The sequence below is a fragment of the Passer domesticus genome, chromosome 1 (assembly GCF_036417665.1).
Source record: "Passer domesticus isolate bPasDom1 chromosome 1, bPasDom1.hap1, whole genome shotgun sequence".
Lineage (NCBI taxonomy): Eukaryota > Metazoa > Chordata > Aves > Passeriformes > Passeridae > Passer > Passer domesticus.
This window is the reverse complement of record NC_087474.1, coordinates 33840031-33859867: the sequence shown is the minus strand read 5'-3', so window position 1 is coordinate 33859867 and position 19837 is coordinate 33840031. Positions and strand designations below refer to the sequence as shown.

The 19837-nt window shown below is 43.9% G+C and overlaps 1 protein-coding gene across 3 annotated transcripts in view; it reads right to left on the bottom strand.

Moving 5' to 3' along the window:
- Positions 1–12706: 12706 nt before the first annotated feature.
- The window catches only part of CREB5 (cAMP responsive element binding protein 5), a 254644-nt gene continuing 247513 nt past the window's right edge, over positions 12707–19837 (bottom strand). For all 3 annotated transcript variants that reach the window (XM_064413119.1, XM_064413110.1, XM_064413129.1), the window contains 3 exons: positions 17653–17880; positions 16601–16709; positions 12707–15470 (listed from right to left, as the gene is read on the bottom strand). In XM_064413119.1, the coding sequence (XP_064269189.1) occupies positions 15307–15470; positions 16601–16709; positions 17653–17880 (501 nt within the window). In that variant the 3' untranslated portion in view covers positions 12707–15306. The remainder of the gene's footprint in view (positions 15471–16600; positions 16710–17652; positions 17881–19837) is intronic.

Here is a 19837-nt window from a genome sequence, read left to right as displayed (position 1 = left end):
GCCTCATATTTGATTTCTTGCTGAAAATTGCTCTGAAATAAGAAAATGAAGAAACCACCAGAGCAATCCCCGTTCCTTTCTCTTTGTGGAGATTTGCAGGCAGAGTGAGAAGGCAGCCCCTTGAGGCCATGTGCCCTGCCCCAGACGAAAGAGCAGCTATGACAAAGAAGAGCCATTCCGTGGGTCAGGGCGGCGTTTCCCCGTTGCTGCTACCCTGGTGTCCTGTGGGTCTCCCACCAAAGTGATGAACGGTTCCGTGCTCCGCCAAAAAGCACATTGCTCTGTCTTCCTCCCATGACACCCAGTGACCACGCAGTGACCGCTGGCCGATGCGGGGAGGGAAAAGTTCCAGACTTTTTGCTAGTAACTTTCGCCTTTGCTGGGGTTTGATCAGTTAGTTGTCGGTTGGATCAGTTCACGGGCCACTCTGCCCCGTAGCCACCGGCGAAAGAAAAAGCCGAGGAGAGAAAACGAGCAGCACCAGAGGCGCTGACAGCGGCCCACGCCGCGGGGCCGATCCGGCCTGGCCGGGGCCGCGGCCGGGCTGAGCGGGGAGCAGCCGGCGGCCGCCTGAGCTTCCCGGCCGCGCCACAGGGGGGCACGGCCGCACCGGGAACGCGCCGACACCAGCCCAGCGAAACGAGTCGTGCCGAGCTGAGCTGAGCCGAGCCGTACCGTGCCGACCCGCATCAGCTCTGCGTCCCTTGCCCCGCCGTGCCGCAGCTGTCCGCGGCCGGCCCCGGGTAGCGCGGGTTCGGGCCCGGGGAGATGCCCCGTCTGTGAAGGGGCCGGGCAAACGCACCTGCCCGAGATGGCGCAGAACCTGGGGCCTCTCCGGGTTCGCCCTCGGCCACCGGCCCGCGCGGCGCGTGTGGGAGCGGGGCCGGTGCCCGCCGGGCCGGGAGGGCCGCAGGTGAGGGGCTCAGAGCGGGGCTGTGCAATGCTCACGCTCAGCGCCGGCCCCGCGCTTGGGAGCGCCTCGGCAGTGCCCGGGCGAGAGATGGAGGATTTGTGGAAGGCAGAGAAGCAGCTCGGCCCAGCCGGGCTGCCCCAAGGCGTGCGTAAACACGGCCACACTTGCTGTCAGCAAAGCTGACCTTCCTCAGCTGGGCAAGGCAAGCGGAGAGGCTTTTTCCTCTCCAAGCCTGCTGCCCTCGGTGTGCCACAGCTGTGGGGCGAGCCCTGCGGAGCGGGTTTGCAGGAGGAGCGTCCTGCACGTTCCCCTGCCATTATTACGGGTGAGGCCGAGGCAGAAGGGGCCCTTTGAAAACCGGGGGGCTGAATTTAAGAGCGGACTGAATGGGCATCGGGGAGCAAATGTACCTCTAAGGAAGGAATGCGGAGAGGACCCTCTGCCAACCATAATAATCTGTGTGACTAATAGGGAACACCGAGAACTGTTCCATTATATCATAAGACATTACATCGTGCTTAAAAAAATAGTCTTTGATGACATGCAAAGGATTGGCAAGTGCATTTCAGAGAATCCTCCTTCATTTCTTCAAGGATTTCAACCCATGTTCATTATGTTATGCATAATTTAACTTTCTCAGCAGTTACATTGAACTTGCTGCTATGGGTTTTACATGTTCGTCATTTAAATTTGGGGGAAGAGAAGGTGTATGAACTTATTTTCTAAATTACTCATTTATAGTTCCTTGGAAGAATTAGAAACTGGAACTTCACAATAATTTTGCCGTGTATTTCTAGACCTCGCCCAACATGCTGCAGTTTTGCAAAGTGCCAAATATTAGCAAAACTCTCTTTGCATTTAGTCTCACAGAGCCTACAGAGTAATATTTCCAAATAAAGTATTACGCTATCAGCACTCTTTTTTTTGGTAATTTTAATATTGTGGGTGTCAATCAGGAAGAAGATTGTTGCCTTTATTACAATGGATATAGAGCAAAACAAAGAACATTTTAGAAAATGAATATGCTCTGGGGAAATTCAATAAATCTTTGTGAGACGAAAACGGGCCTTATATATAAATATATAAAAGCCGGCTGTGTATTGTGCAAAACTCGCTTAGTGCTAAAGGAGTAAATGTATTGTAAATCAATGGTGGGTCCCATAGCACATTATAGTATATTTTATTGGGTTTTTACCTTATGGTAAGGTCCTTTATTAAGAGTATATAAGAGCACACGCTGCTGAATACCTTGTTTTTCACAGTGCTCTATACATAATGGAGGGTTTTTTTGGGTTTTTTTTTTCACTTGTTTCATTAAACATTCCTGTAATTAATGTGTTTAATGGGAATCCAGCAGTAACAAATATAAAATTTATTGTGGTTTTAAAAAAACTGCTTCGGTTGCTACATTTTCCATTAGCAAATAGCAATGACCAAATTCCTCAAAATATTTCTGCTCTCACCCCAGAAATCTCCTTCTAAAACAGGTGATGTTTTCAACTGTGTAATGGGAAAGAAATGCCACATAAATAATCCCTGTGAAGGATTCAGTGTAAATCCAAAAAGTGTCTTTAAAATAATCCTCAAACCTCTCAGTCTCAAGCTTGATAAGAAGACGTCTGTATTAGCACTGGAGCTTGCTGGGTGAGTTATTAGGTGTTGAAAGACACCGTCTAGGAAGTCTGACCCATCAGAATTTGAATGTAAAAGGCAAGTGACAACTTCATGAATACATGAAAAGCCTTAGAGCCCGGTCCCAAAGCCCTCTTTCCCTGCCTGAAAAGCCCGTTTATCTTCGGATGAATAAGAGTTACAGAATTGGAACCTAAGGAAAAAATCGTTGGTATCCGTGGCCAAGGGAATGTCTCCCTCCCACCCATTTGATTAGAACCATGTGCAAGTTTGGCTAACGAGAATGTAGGGCTTTCCCCTCGCCTCTGTGGATGATTGTGGCATTTTATTTGAATGCTGGTATGGTTTCCCATTCCTGTTCACTTCAAGCTTTTGGTCTGGGCAAATAAAAAAGGAGATGTCAGAACCAGAGAATCTTTTTACAGCGTGTAAAAGTCTTCCCATCTAATCCAAGAGGAAATCGTAATGTGGAGAACATCGGTGTTTTAATGGCCTCCTAATGAGGATGAGCTTGGCCAGAGCTTTGAAGAAGACAAATGGAAAGCAAAACAGCTCATTTCTCCTTGAGGGCAAGGATTACAGTTCTTAGGGAGGACTGCATGGATATGCCTTCAGAAGGTAAAGCTTTGCCTGCTCGCAGTCTCCTGGCAGGGTCCTGATGTACGGGCTGTTGGCAAGAGCAGGAAAGGGGGGGTAGGAAAGCGGGAGGCGTGCTCACGCTTTCTGGTTTCTCTGTCAGTCTATTCCTCTCTGTGTACTGCTGGGAAAAATGAAGACAATTATATTTACCTAAATCCCTGGGTAATTAAGGCACTAAATTAAAGCCTGAGAAGCACTTGAAACTTTCAGATGAAAGAGCCCATAGACAGACAGCCCACTTGTAACCTCACATGTCTGGGGTTCTCCCTAAGGTATGAGGGATACACAGCAAACACTCTGTACAGCCGCAGATAGGTGATCACATCTAATTTTAAAGCCCTCATTACTCCCTCCTGACAGTTTTGGATGTTTGCCTGCCTAGTTCCAAGGCCAGTGTCGATCCATTTAAAATTAATATTTTTCATTCCTCTCTCTCTGCCGTGTGCATTTAAAAGCTGCCCTTGGCTTTCACTCCCAGCTGCTGGCTCTGATTAGCTCAGCAGCAATGATGGAGCTCTGCTTTGCAGCTCTGATGGGTTTCTACTGCTCCCATACTGCTTTAGAAGTAGAGTTTTCCTGGAAAAGGGACTGCCGTGTTCCTGATTTGTATGGCTTCAGCAAGCCAAAGGGTCTTATTTTCCAACTGGGAAAAACAGGCCTTTCTCATCCCGTCCAGAAACAAGCTGTGAGTGCCAGGGCTGTGGGTGTCATGCTTCCTTCTGTGGCACTGTCTCTGGAGAGGACTCAGCCTTGCATGCTCTGTTTGCTCAGCACGGGCTTGAAAGGAAAGCAGACATGTTTTTGTGGGCAGATCAAGATGGTACCTCTTTTTGCTGCTGCTAAAAAGGATCTTTGTACAATTCTCCTGGAATGACATGAGGCATAAAATGACAGAGGAAATTGCCCTCATGGAGATATGCATAAAGGTCTTTCTAATCAATAAAAATGTGAGTTTTGCTCTGGAGATCCACTGTAAAAATAATTTAAAAGCACATTGTAATCAGTAGCCTGTCTCTGCAGAGTGAGTATTGCTAACTCTTTGAAGGCAGACAGCAGGTCATGTTTTAAAGCTACTTTTGACTTAATGGGCTTTGGAGGGGGAGGACAACTCTGGGTAAAGCCTTGGTGATGGGTCAGTATAGAAACCTCCCAGGAACAACAGGGCAGAACCACTGCCACTAATGGCACAAGATGCAGACACCATCTCACTTGAGTTTCTGGTACCCTGGGCACAGCCTGGGAGTACAGCTTCACCATGCAGCAACTCACAAACATTTTCGCCATCTTTCTATTCTCTGCTCACTCCCTGCCCACCCACCTGCCCACTGTCCTTTGTGCCCTTGCTAGGCACTGCACACAGTGAGCTGCATGGTTTGCTGCACCAGTTAGCTACACTGGCAACATGATAAATAATTTTCCACTGCATTTTTCCCTATTTTTAGTCAGTCAGATCGGCTTGAGGCATGGCCAGACTAATGGCAGGGCATTGGTTTAGCTCAGCTTTGGCAGTGTAGTGGCAGGAGTCACCTGCAGTTCCAGTGTCAAGTGTGTCAGTGCAGTGGGAGCCCTGCAAACCTTGCTGCCAGGATGCTACCACATTGTGTTGCGGTGGAACTGTGGGGCTGTGGGTGTTCCCCCAGGTCATTCACCTCATGCCACACAGTATTACCACAAAGAGGTAGCAGAAGCACCTTCACAAAGGGCTGATAGTCCCTCAGCTATTCTAGGGGATGAGTTTAGGGTTACAGGAATTAGGCACTCAAGGGGGAGTCAGTCAGTGCAAGTTGCCCTTACTCCATTTGAATGATAAAACCTTGCCTCTAAAGGCAGCCACCATTGCAGAAGGATGCTGGTAGCAAAACTACTCCTTCCTCATCCTCCTCATCCAGCTTATTTAAACTGCCTGACTTTAATTCTGAAAATTTAATTTATAGATCAAAGTACAGGGAGCAGCCACAGCAAAATACCAACAACAAAAAACCCAAGTCAAAACAACAGCTGATGTTGTGATACCCTACACAATCCAGTGTAACCGGAATCCACAGCCATGTCCCACTGTGGACAGTTCCTTTTTCTTTATCCATGGCTACGTGTTGTCTTTGTAGCACAGCTTCTTGAAGCTAAGAAAAACTTCTACTAAGCTGGAATTGGCTCAGCCACCATATAACACAGAATGAAAATGATTAGTGAAACAAAAGGGAAAGTGCAAGGAGGATATAGAGTCCTTCCATACAAAGCCTCCTGTCTTCCTATGGGATCCATTATAATCCAGAGGGCCCCAAATTTACACTAATCCGTTTCTGCCTTTATTTATTTTTTCTTGACTCAATTTCCTATATGAACTGGCCAGTTATGTCAAATATTTTTCTTTCTTTTAAGTTGACTTGCTGTCAGCTGAATGCAGTGCCCTGTGAAAACACCTGCTGACCTGCTGTATACACACAGGCACACATCTCTGCTGTCTGCATGTGTATATCTGTATCGTCTATACATATCTATAGAATATATGTCTGCTTATCTATATACCTATATGTCTCTTTTTCTTGCTTTTAGAGCAAGACCCACAGGTTGCAAATTTCTCATCCCTGCAAAATACACTTTCAAGCTTCCCTCTGTTTTGAGAAAGGCAGTTGTTTCACTGCTTCTAGTTCAGACTGCTGTGGCTTGCACTGCTGGCAGGAATGGACTGATTCCTGGGGGAGTGGACTGATCAGGTTCACTAATGGTCAGGCTCTGGTGGTATTTTCTTACCAAACACAATCAGAACACGCGTCTTAAATATTTTATCAGCTTCGCTGGGTCATTCTCATACTGTGGCATTGTATTGCTGGAGAATAGAGGCTAGAGGAAAAATACTGCTCAAGAATGCTGCAGAAAGAGAGCTTTAAGCACATGGCAGTGCTAATGTCCTTCTTAGAGCCACTAAAACAAATGTCCCTGTTGCTGCACAGCAGCTCAGAGGCAAAAAAAAAAAAAAAAAGGCAAAAAAAAAGAAGAAAAAAAGCACAATTTCAGTAACAAAGCAGAATTGAGAAAGTAGTCCCAGATCATTCGTTGTTGGCTCTGACCTAAATGGTAGTGGTGGTCCTGGTATAAATTTGATCCTTTCTGATGCTTGATTAATTTTCTGACTCCCTAGAAAAAAGTTCTCCATAAATTTTTGTGATTTATCTTGTGCCTATTCCCTGTGGGTAAGCCCAAAATGCCTGTGAGTAAAGTGTAAAGAAATTAATTCTGGGGGTAGGCCCAGAGCTGGAGTCTCTTGTAGTGGGCCCTCAGCAGCCAGTAGTTATTGTGGAGAAGAAAACATCCATTGCCTGCCTCCAGATAGACAGTGACTCCAGGTGGGCAGGGAAAGCTGAGAGGTAGGTCTGTCCTACAAACCTTTGCTAGAGCTGTGGGTAGAGAGGGTTGCTGATGAGGGGACCTAACCAACTGCATCATTTCTGAGCCTGTCCCCAAGGGCTGCATGTGGGGAGATTCTCCAAAAGGAGGTCAGACATGCTTTGTCTCTTTCATGCTGAGAGTCACTGTGATAGTGAAGAGCTTTGCATCCTTGCAGGTACAGTGTTTCCCCTATCCTCGTATTTGTAAACCTTTTTTTTTAACAAAAAAGCACTCATGTGTGCCATGTTTTTCCGTCCTCCTGCTGAAGGGTTTCTCTAGCACCAGTTCAATTCCAATTTCTCAGCTCTTGTGTCTGTTTACATCTGGGCTCATGGAGGTTCACTACCGTCTCCTAGCTCCACACTCCTTTTTTGGGGGGGTGTTTGCTTTCTACAGATTGCTGTTGTTGCTCTGTTATTCTGCCTTGATTTTTGCCTATGTCCTTGGGTACCTATGGTGTTCTCTGTGCTTGCTAAGCATCCCAACTTGAACTCTGTGCTGTATTGCCATTCATTTTGAATGCCCTTATAGCAAGTAGGCTGCAGCCTGGGTTCAGGAAAAAGCTGGGACATGTTGAGGAGCTAAGTGGTCCAGCCAAAGCACGAGAGGCTGGTGTGGCAGAGGGAAGGAGTCTCTCTGTACCGCTGCTCTGACCAGTGTAACCTGGGGCAACCTTCTTGCTGATGCAGAGCGTCCTCAGCTTAGTCTAGTTCTGGCTGCATCCCTGCAAAGGAGAAGAGTGTGTGCTCACACTGATTCATTTTCTTGCTAATAATAACTTTGTTATGATGTCCAGAGCAGCCTGGAGAGAGCAATAGTAACAGTGGACTCTTGGAAGAGGAACAAATACTACGATCAGGTTTGGGAAACCATGAATCAGCTGTAAAGGGCAGTGTTACCTCAGCCTGAATACATCGTGCTTAGCTCATACTGTCAGGTGTAAATATAACTGTGTGGACAATAAAGTTATCCTGTGATATGTCTTCATGAGAGACACCTATTTTTACAGATATGATGAACCTCTTTCAGTATTTGGCGCCAGAGCAAGAGCCCTGCTTTATAAATACATGTTCAGCCATGGCATGACATCCCTGCTTTAAAGGCAGTGCAGGAGTATATGACCTCAGAAAAGGATCCAGCTAATGCCATGCCTTGATGTTTGGGGAAAACATCTGCTGTACCCCCTTAAAGTGGAGTGCACCCACTGCCCCGTCTTCAAGCTTTTACAAGGGGAGCATGGGAATGGGGGCATGGCTCTGCCTTTTTCCTACCCATTTTAGGAGGGTGAATGCTCTTGGCCAGATTTAGCCTCTTAAAAACCAGGGGGAAGAGCAGCAGAAGCTGTGCCTGTGCCAGGGCCCCCAAGGGAGCAGCATGGTCACACCGCGTGGGGCCAATATCCTGCAGTGTGACACCAGCACAGAGAGCTTGCAGGCAGGCTGGTCCTTGTCACCGAGGCTGCACTGCTTGGGTCAGGCCCTTGCTCTGGGACTGCCAGCAAGACATCAAGTTGCATTAATCTACAGCTAATCTAATTCCCACTAGAGAGATGGGTTCATCCCGACTAACTTTAGATTACAGTTTGCGTGTTATTTTGCCAAGGTCTGTATTGGACCAATTTATAGTGAGAAATGAGGTTGGCAAGATAACAGGGGCATCACAATTAGAGCTAATTAGCCCAGCAGGAAATCCATTTCCAGGCAGCTTTTGGCAAGAAGAGATGTTGGCGGGATAACAAGCATGGAGTGTATTTTGATACAAGCACACTCCAGCTGCAAGGAAAAGTAAAGTAACAGCTTGTCTCATCCTTATGCAGAGGCCTCATGTCAGGCTCCACCACGTAAGTCTTTTTGTTTGTGGCTTTGCAGCCTCCCTGCTTGGAAGAAGTTCAGAGAACTTGTTCTTACCAAGTCACCTTGGCTGCCGGAGGATGATGTTGAGCTGCAAGGTCTGCACAGCGCCTTGCTCGCGCCACCAGACAGGAGCATGCCCTGAACCGTGGTCCTCCTCCAGTTTGGAGGTAGATGAGGGGTTGTAGTGAAGAATATTCAGTGAAGAATAGCTTAGTTCAATTGCAGGAGTTACACGTATGGTAAAATGTCTGGGGTATAGATACAGACAAACTATTGGAATTATTTGTATTTGAGTGCTTTATTATATTGGAATTGCAGTGATATTATTAACATTTGTACAAATGCACAAAAATCCTTTCTCTTCTAGCTAGAAAGAGATGTAAAAATCTGACCTAGTTGAACAGTCTCAATGAACTCATTGTCCATTTGTAACAATAATGGATTCACAATGCAACAAAAAGCTTAACATAAAATTAAACATATTAAATGCTGCAGCAAGTATTTACATTTATGTACCAAAAAAAAAAGTATCTCCCTCCAGTAAGGAAGGTGGTTGCTTTACAGAATAAAACAGACATACAAACACAAAACCTTTGCATACAATACAAACAACCTCAAGCCCAAAACTTACTGTGACAGCACCTTTTTTAATATTATATATATATATATATTTATATATAAACTTCAATAGTTTAGGCTTACTCCAAGCAGTGCTAAAAGTTCCTTAAAACCAGGACAATGGCAATAGTCCAAAGAAGCAATGTTCACTGATGAGTGCTACCCAGTGTTTGAAGAGAGCTGCTACAGGGAGAGGGATACAGAGCTCATGGCCATGGGCTGGGAGGAAACGCTTGGGTCCCAATGATAAAATCCTTGGCAAAACTCTCAGTGGCAGTTGTTCGTACTCCTAAGAGCAAATACACCTTTCATGCAAAGTAGTTTGTCTTGTGGAAGCATGCTAAAGGTGATCTCTGTCAGGGAACTCCTTGCAATGTCAGCTCTCAGTGAGGTGGGAGAAATATTTCTCTGAAATTTCCTAGATTCCATCAAAGAAAGCATTTCCCTTGAAATGCCCAATCAATCCCCACACCTGCTTCACCCCAGGACACTGCTGCAGTTTCTGCAAAGCTGGAAGGAGCTTTCAGTCTTCATTCAGAAGGCTGTCATGCAGATTTTCAGTCAAGATAGATATTTGGGTCTAAGACCCTCACGGCATCAGATAGCAGGCTCTGACCATGAGCTTTGTGAACAGTTCCACCAGGTGAAACTCAGCAGTACTAACATTTAACTTGCATAAATGTAGAACTGGAGATCCTGAATCCCAGGTATTACACATTGGTCTAAATATAACGAGTTGCAGTTATTGATTCCAGTCCAAGGAGAGCCTGGGAAAGGATCAGATTTCCACTTAAAGAATCAATCTTGTCTCTGAGTGTGTGTGAACACTGACATTTTTGGCCTCATGCAGTTTAGGATTTGCTATAAAGTAATTTTGAAAGCTATGGAAAACCAATAATGGTGAGCAATTTAGCTCTTAAGTGTAAAGCCACTGATAAAACTGAGATAACTGTAAGCTCTGGAAAAAAAAACAAAAAGAGGTTATGGATGTAAACAGTCTCTTTTGTCTATGCAGTAAGGTGATGGTTTCAGATGTTGAAAAATTGAACCTTTTTTTTTTTTGGTGTTCAAATTGCTTGAGATTTTATTGCTTTTATTTGTTCTTAAAAGTTTTTTGTCTCTTCTTCTTTTTTCTTTTTAAAGGTGCTGTCCCTAGTCAAGTTATAAGGCAACATATTTTATTGATTCAGACCTCTAATACATAGTATGGCCACTGTTACCACTGCAGCTTTGCAGCTACTGTGAGTTGGACAACAGTCAAAGTGCCTCACAATGCACAACAGAGCCAGTCTCCTGACCTTACGATATACAGGACACTTTGGTTCTTGGGATGAGAGATTATAAATGTAGCTTAGATGCTGCCTCACATCACACACATTGCATAATAAAACATTTATATGCTGTCATAAAGAGAGTGTAAAGTCTAAGTCACACTGCAGACTGGCTGGTCTCAGCTTCTTCGCTTGGGCAGGTGTGAGAGACAAGTTGTAGCTATGCCACCAGTGAAAGCATATAAATGTATCTGGTGCAAAACTTTTACAAGAGTATTTATAAATGATTCAACAAGGGAGAGCAAGAAAGAGCAAGAGCTAAAGTGCAATTTTAAAAGAATATAAATAATTGAAATGTAGAAATAAGATACTAATTAGTTGTAACTGGTTTTGTTTTATAGGCACAGTTTAGGTTTTATGTCTACAGATCAATTTTTTTCTCTTCTTCCCCCTTTAGTAATTTCTCTGATGTATAATGGAGCTTCGATGATCTAAATCTAAGGAACACTGCTTAGTAAGAGGACTGAAGAGGCAATGATAAGGCAGTATAGTGCAACTCACTGTGTGATATTAGACAAGAAATGAGGATGGGGTTAGATCTTCTGTGGTGATGTATAAAATCAGCCCTAAAAAAAAAAAAGGCAGAAAAAAAGAGACAGGCTTTCCAGTTAAACGTTGACTCATGCTTTCTATAAGTGAGAAAGCACATTTTGCAATACAAAGGAAACAACTGAAGGTTTATAATTTGTTTCATTGTTACAAAAAAACCCAAACAAACAAAAAAAAATAGCAGATGCTGCTTTAAGGAAAACATTTAATTCTAGGAATTTCTGTACAACTGACCTCAGCAAACTGTTCCATCTTAGATGGATGACTTCTGCTTGAGACCCTGAAAGATTAAGATGCACACACACCTAGAGTAGTTTATTGCAAAACTAATATTGTAACTTTAAAAAAAAAACAACAAACAGATTCTGTACAAGAATACTGTTCAAATGGAATGTGTTAAAATAACATTTATTAATAAATACTTTATAAAATTCTATGTGAATACTAAATTAATAGATTCCTGTTTTAAAATTGCTTTGGTCCTCATGAATTTTCATAAATTCACTCTATACGCTTTTTTTTAAAAAAGGTATTAGCTGCTAAAAAGCACATTTTGCCTAAACTAAAAGGCTAGTTTTCAACACTAAATATTGTTGCTTAAAAAAATATGAATCCTCAAAAGTTGGGCATTTAACAACAGTTACAGCTGGCTTGTTAGTTAACGGGACTGAGTCATTAACACTAAATCCACACGCACTGAGGCACTGAACCATTGACTTTCCACTATCAGAATACGGGCAGCAGACATTTAGCTTCATAGCAGGAATTAACTCCCAACAGCATGAAATTCTCCATAAATCATCATCATCATTGTTGTCCTTATAAAACACACCATGATAGCACACAAACTACTTGTCTCCCACAGGCAGCGTTATGAATATGGCTTGCATAAATTGACTTGGGGAAAGAGGGCTGGGGGTGCCAGAGCTGGATTGCAGTATCATTTCTTTGTGATCAAAGTATTGCAGTTCTCTGTGGCTGAGATTTCCAACCTGCTTCCAACGTCACACCCACAAGATGCTGTCTGGTATGGTATGGTATGGTAACACCTCCTTCTGAACAAGGCACTGGCCAAGGCTCACCATCCTGCAAGTGCCCTAGAGAGTGGATGATGGAAGTGGTCTGAGTTGTCCTTCGCTGGCAGTGGGATAGGGCACAGAGCCTGGTGAGCCCGGCAACAGGCTGGACTGGCAGGGCAAGAGGAGAGTGGAACAGTCTCCAGAAGTAGCTCGTGGAAAAGCAGGATTCCTCCTTGATGGAAAGAGCCCAGGAAGTGCATTTAGAGTGGCGTGCTTAGGAGGAGGCTGCTGCCACTGACCACATGGCAGAGAGACATCCTGGAGACAGAGGGCTGGGGCTTCTCCCGCAGCCCTTGCTCAGGCAGCCTCCAGTGCCTGGTTGGACCAGCAGCTTGAGGAAAGGCTGCAGGATCACTGCCCTGGAAAACACGAGCATTTTAATGTGGAAGCAAATCTGATGAATAATATAAGGTGCCTGGTATGGTTGGTCCTTTTCCCAATGATACAGACGATATAAAAATGCTGCATGTTGTCTTGGCCTGTGAACCTGCGGCAGAGTTACAAGAAGCAATAGCAAATAGCTTTTCATCCTTTACTTATTTCCACATCACTAGCAAGGATTATACCTAAAGGCCAATAGTATAGAGAGGAGACATTTCATTGTAATTACACATTTAGGCCAACATGTGTGGTTGGCTTGCCTAGTTAGCATTAAAAAAAGAAATAATTGAGCTATATATAATACACATCAGTCAAACTGTCAAGTTGCTGAATTTAACAAAACTTAGGCAAGGTTTTTGTATTTTTTCCTTTTTTTTTTCTTTTTAATGTAGAGGCTTTCATTTTAACAGCTAAATATTTTAATTGAGGAGACTGAATAAAATGAAGCTAAACCGTAATTCTAGTGCAGTGTAGCTCAATTGGGTATTCTAATATTACCAACAACTTTGATTTTTTAATGTATTTAAGTGCTACCCATATAGAGGTATAGTTTTTTAAATTAACCCTACAATGGCATTTCCTTTTTGTTGGTGAATGATGAAATTCAGATGTGGGGGAAATGCTTATTTGGGTTTTTTACATAGTGGATACTCAGCTGGAACATTTTTCTCTACTGCATATTTGAAAAAAGTTCTCTTGGGAGCCATGATGAAGCAAAACCATTAAGCTATTACAACTGGAGATTAAAAAAAATTATAGATTCAGTATTTAAAACACTTTAAAAGTATATGTTTGTCTAAAATATAATAGAAAATCCTTTACATTTGTATTTTTTCATAATTTTTTTTTGGTTCTTAGACTATATAATCAAGTCAAGATTTACACTGTACATTAAAAATCTTCTTGTGAATGTATTTGCATAAATGGAAAGCGAGCTGTTAAAGAAAAAGATACTGATAAAAAGTTAGTCACAAGATAAGAACTAATTCAGCGGTGAATGATGCTCAGAAATTCACTTTCCCTTTCAGACAGGCCTTGCTCCTTACAGAGCCTCCTCACACTTCAGTTGTTTTACTCTCCCAGACCTGCCCTTTTAAAACTCATGAGTCCTCCAAAGACCAAAGACACAGTCTTTGAGGAAGAGAGCTTTGCTTCAGAACAAAGTGTGTTCAGGGCTAGAGGATTTGCTGAGAATAATGTGAATTTTGCTATTGAAGATGCAGCTCAAAATGTTTGAACATTTTTCACCAGCTTGGAGCTTGCTCCCTGGGTGAGCAGCGGGAGGTTTTGCCTCTGACAGATTTGAGAGCAAAATCAGGTCCCAGTATACAGCAAGGCAGCATAATTAACTGGCATCATCTCTGTCTGATTTTCCCATCAATCACTGGGACCACTCGGGGATGCAAATCAGTTGTGCTGAGGGGCAGGCTCGGAGTCCAAACAAAAACCTTAATTGTAGCATAAGGCTCTTTTCCAGACCCTCTCTGCAGGACTGTATTTTAACCCAAGTGTGGGACTTGGCATTCTTGCAGCATTTTTTAGCTGATGCATGCCTTCTAAAAATTATTTAGCGTCCTAAAGAACAATTCCTTACCCGGGATAAGCGGGTGTGAAGTGCCATTAAAGTCAGTGAAGCTACACTGCTGTCTGCCAGCTTGGGATCAGTCTGTGAACATTTAAAGGAATGCCTGCAGAGAGCAGGTCTTTCCCTGGGAATTAAAAATGGCATTTTTCCAGCTGGTCAGAACCATTACACTGATTTATTTCCCATTTATAGCCCATGAAGCCTGAGGCTCTTAGCTTTCGTTGCTAGAACAATGCAACCAGGTTAGGGAACTGAACTTTTCCGAATTACTATATACTACATGGATTTTCCTACATTAATGACTGGCAGTGCAAAACATTGCTGTGACTCTCAGATGTTGCTCACTATGCCTCTACTGCACCACAGAAGCATACAGGGCTGCTAGCATCAACACAGCTGGCTCACCATCCTGCTTCACCTGCGGCTGCGCTGTTTTCACCTTTCCCTATTTATTAAAAACACTAAATCAGGAGCATTTGTATTTTTTAAAAGCCAAATGCTTGGCGCAGCCCAACTGCTGGTGAAGAGCTAGTGAAAGCAGCAGCCGTGCTGACAGTTTTTAGGTGGGCTTGAAGTTTTTCTTGTTCATTACCATTCTTTGAGAAAAAGAGGGAAGCGAGAAAGCCTTGAAATGAGAAAAAAAAGGCAAGGAAAAAAAGCAAGGAAAAAAACAGCTGGAAAATGAAAAGGGAAGGGAAAAGGAAGGTGTGAGAATAACTGGAGGAGAAAAAGGCCAGGGTAGGGGAAAGAGGAGAAGGGGGAGGGCTAGACAAAAGAGCACGCTATTTGGGCTTGATTTTGTCCTGAAGCCACATCCTATATAACTGCTCTGAAAGAGGCTCTGAATGTGAGACGCGGTCTGCTGATAGCACAACGCTAACTCTTTTTTATTATGCTGTCAGCAGATGCCCTCGGTCTATATTTATGGCCTAATTACTCCTAGTTACCTATGTTTGACTCTGTTTAATACTTTTCATGCCTCACATAGGCTAACAAGCTGCAGTTTAACACAGCTTTGCATTTCTGAGGCTGCAGGCTAGATTGGTGAGAAGGAAACATGACTATGTACAGAAACAGTTAGGTTTATAAACAAGTAACTGGTACCAAAAAAATGGAGAAAGCACCGAAGCATTTCTCAAGCTGATAGAATATTAATTGCGTAACTCCCTTTTATGTAACTAAGTATAAAAGACATTTTAATAACTATAAAAATGAATAGCCAGAGTCTTTCAAGAACTGAGGAATCTTCCAGGCTTGAGTTACAGTTGTAAATGTCCTTAGCAGAGAGGACGCTTTGATACGGTACCACACTCCCCCAGCAGTTTCTGATCAACCACTTTCAAAGGATGGGGTTGATGTCTGTTCTGTGGCTGGCGAGCTGGGTGAGAGTGGAGCTTCCCACGACGTCGCTGACGGAGGAGGAGGTCGTTATGGTGTTGTGCTGGATGACTTGCTGCTGGGAGCAAGCTGGGACTGGGCTTGCAGGAGGACTGCTCTCGGGACCTGGGAAGGGAATAAGGGCACAGAGACAACACACATTCATTTTCCGTCTGAGTAAAAAACCTAGGCTGGGTGATACTCTTGGAAATACTGATGACCCCGGATTTTAAAATATAATTATAGTTAGCCAACATTTTCTGTCTTAAGATTGTTTTAGTTTTCTTTTTTTTATTATTTTTTCAAGCTAGCTTCTCTGGTATCAACCTGACTTCAGGAGCTGAGTCTTGAAAAAAGTCCAAGACCTTAATAACTGAAACTAATGCTGGGATAAAAAGTCTGATATCTTAAGGTCTTTAAAATCAGTTGGGATGTTTAAATGCTTTATTTGTTCCAGCAGGAATCAAAATTAGAGTGCAGTGCAGTGCAGCACAGAAAATCTAATTCAAGCAACAGCTGATAGGCATGTAATGCAATTATGTGTTTTTTCTTTGAGTACTGTTAAAGAGACAGATGCATAGTGATGCAGAGGATACAGAAACGGGCTCTATTTTAAGACAATGTCACAATCTAGCAAGCCCTGAGGCTCTTCTGAGCTGTTCTAGAACGAAACAGAGAATTTGTCGCTAAATTACTACACTCACAAAATGCGTCAACTAGAAAGAATTGATTAAATGTCTCTGTTAGCTGAGAATTTTTGGGGAAAAAAAAAAGAAAGATTAGAGTTAAAAAAGAGTTAACAAACCTTGAAAACCTGCGCCAGGCCTGGTCTGTGCCACTGTCAGAGCACAGTACCATTTTCGCTGGAGGGGACTGTAATGTTTTCCTTTTTAACTTTCCTTTTGAGAGTTATTTTAAGGTTCTAGCAGCGCCGTGCCCAGGAGGACTCTTGCAGGTTTGGAGCTGTGAGTTCAAGCAGGATCCTCCACAGGGGAGTGAGCGTCCATCCGTGTGCATCTCCTTGCCGAAAGGAGGGGTGGGGAAGACTAGCTCTGTTGTGTGGGATGCAAACCGGGGCTTTTTTGGTTTTGAGTGGGGCTGGATAAATACGGGCAGGAGATTGGATGGCTCAGATGATGTTTGAGAAGACAGGTTCAAGTGATAATATGACCAAGAAAGGGTTCTGGAGGTAAGAATTGGAAGGTTTGCTTTCCTGCGAGGAGTGTGGAGACAGCGCAAACATACCAGCTACTTACTTAGATATCCTTGTGATTCTTTCTGCATAGCTGTTATCGGACAGTCTTTATGTGTTAACAATAACTGTTTCAGCTGTGCTACCTCATTTTTCAGCATGGAAACCTCGTTCTAGAGAGGAAAGAGAGACTTTGGTTAGCAACAAAGCTTCAACCACGCTATTCTGCAAAGCTTCTACCCAAGAACATAAAACCAGCTCCATAACTTTGAATGAACTGAGCAAAAAAGGCATTCAGGAGCTTGTGTGCTGGGTTTATGTTAACATTTGTCAGTGACATTATTTTGTAACCTCTAAAGAAATGAACTAACTTCACAGCAGCAGAGATACTTAAGGCAATGTTTCAGTCTTCTCGAGAAATACTGCGGCTCTCTGCGTGAGGGCAGGGGGCAGACCGTGGGGACAAAGGCCATGTTGCTGTGCTCAGGGGCATGGTGGCAGGCAGGACTGCTGTCACCTACAGCTCAGCTGCAGCCAGTGCCTGGGTGCTGCTCACACCTCTGAGTTTTGTGGGAGAATGTTTTGGAGGAGTGCCATTCTACAAATGGCCCTTGGCAGCACACAGGCACACCGCTGCATGAAGCAGAAGTACTGTGCCTACCATAAGAAGGACAGCAATGTAAGAAAGGCTTTTATTGTCATACTCATGGTATTTCCATCTAAGTTAATTTTCCTCACTGATAGACTGATCTATTTGTGCTTCTATCTCACTGGTTTTGAATGAGGGTTTAACTACATGCCCTCCTCTGAAGAAATTTTTTACAGACATGTTAATGGCACTTCAAAAAAAAATCCCCACAAAAAACAGTGACAAGGAAAGAAAATAAATACAACTCCATGTAGTGAAGGTTTCTAAATCCCAAGACAGCTTTTTCCTGGCTTATCCCGCTAAAATGTAATTATTTCTTTAATTGAAGCACACACATCTTGATTAACAGACTGATTGTGCTTGAGGTCCCGCTAGGAGCTGACTGTGCGGGGGCAGCCCCAAAGGCACCGTCAGTCAAGCACAAAGAGCCCCTCTGTGTCTTCAGGGGCACAGACAGTGGCTCGCACCTGAAGCTGCATGTTTGTCTGGGTGAGCTCTTCTGCTTTCTTTTCCAGTGACATCACCCAGACCTTCCTCTTCTGTCTGCAGCGCGTGGCAGCAGCTCGGTTTCTTTCCAGAAATTTCCGCCTCCTCTCATCTGGGTCTTCATCCACCACCCTCCTCCGGCGGCCTCCAGTCGGCTGTGGTGGCTGTACCGTCTGCGTGGGCTGCATCTGCTGCGCCGCCGGCGAAACCTGCAGGGCGAGGAGATGTTTTGCAGGGGGTGGTGAGGGGGGGAAGTTACAGAGGGGGATGCTGAAATGGGAAGGGGAATCTCACACACTCTGCCTGCTCCCCAGCAAGGTCTGCGACACGCTCAAGTCAAAAGCTGCACCAGGTGCCACTGAAAGCAGCTGCTGGCAAATCCTTGCCATAGTCAAAGACGAGATTTTTAAAAAAATGATCGTCTGAATATTTTTCTCCCTTGAGTTAGTTCCTAAAAGCATTCACTTAGATGCATTCTCTGCCACCACCTATTTCAAATCTGAAATGTCCAGTTTCTCTCAAGATCTGTTTTAATCAAAGCAAAAGACTGTAGTGATCTAATTTCTGTGTCTCTCTTTCTCCTCTTATCCCCCAGTTGCCTAAAATTTTAGGCCATTTATATTTCCCAAGCTTTACCATCTCTACCTCAATCTTTCCCATCTCTGGAGACAGGAACTGCAGAGCTCTTTGTGCCTGCATGGAGTTGGGAAGGTGTGGGCTGGGATCGCACAGGGGCAGCAGACCTCACTGCCCCTCATGGGCAAAGAAAGACTTTAGGTTGAACCTGTGTTTTGATGAATTGAACTTGAACTTACGTTTTGATGTCCCTGCACTGTGTGGATAAGGGATATTCCTCTTAGCCGTTTCTATTTGACCTCTGTGCTGTGGACACTATACTTGTTTTTATTCAATTTATCCCTGTCTTTGAGAGTAGAGGAGAACCACATTCAGTCCACTGCTACAAAACTATGGGAAAAGATATGTATTAATGCTTTTTCAAGTGCAGAGGAGTATTGATCCTGCTGCTGAGAGAAACTGGCCCACAATATTACAGAAAAGGTGCATGGTGGGGGCAGTGCCATGTAAACTATTTTGCAATTGACTACTGGGCAGATGGAACATTCCCACATCCCTGTCAGGAACCAGCATCAGATTTGGTGTTTGACTCCCTGGGAATTTGGACTACTTTCCTGCCTGTCTATGGCACCCAGGCTATGGGGCTCTGGAGACACCCTCTCTCTCCCTCTGCTTGGGGTCTGGGAGACTCAGCTCACATTGCTGCTGCCACTCCTGCACAGTCTGGAACAGTCTGGAAACTGGAACTGTTGACTCAAAATTAACCTTCTTGTTCTGGCAAAGGCCCAAACCTCCAAGGTGCTTCCTTTTGACTCCAGGGAGTGGACGTACTCAGTGCTTTGTCAGACTGAGCCCTGAATTTCAATTACTGCAATTAACGTGTTTGCCTAACACCTCTGTCTGTCTCAATTAAAACGATACTATCGTCTTGAGTCTTGCAAAGTTGAGGTGGCTTTTCTGTCTAGCATCTAGTTTGCTCCCTGCCCCAGCTGACTTGTGGCAATTACAGTGGTAATTTTATGTGTAATTATTCTGTACATCTGATAATTCTTTTTGCATAAAGCCAAATTTATTCTCAGCTTTATGTTGCACTGTCAGGGAATCTCACAGGAGCAGAAAAAATTTTTTTTAAGAATAACCTTCTAAAATAAATAAGCCACCACACATTTTCTGACTGATTTTTAAAATTTCAGCTTGCATGAACTCCATATGTTTGCTGATAAAATCTTCAACATGCTGTCCACACTGAGGGTTGGAGTGCCAGGTCCATGGCAGCTGCAGTGGACACATCCCCCATTCTCACCAGCATCCCCTGCCTTCTGCCAGGAGACTGCTGCCAAGGGATTCCAGCTGCTCCCTGTCCACCAGGGCCAGGCATGCTGCCTCTTTAACAGTATGTGTGAGTGCAGAGGTCTCAGAAGTACCTTTTAATGTCAACTTCTCATCAAAGACCTTTCATTTTCCCATATATAACACCTTTCCAGACTTCAGAGATCTGTTATTTATATTTCCTTATCCCTTTTTGCTCCTTTTCCATTCAGCTTTAAAATTCTTGTTTCTTAACTCTCTCAGTGAAGTCTGGTACAAAGC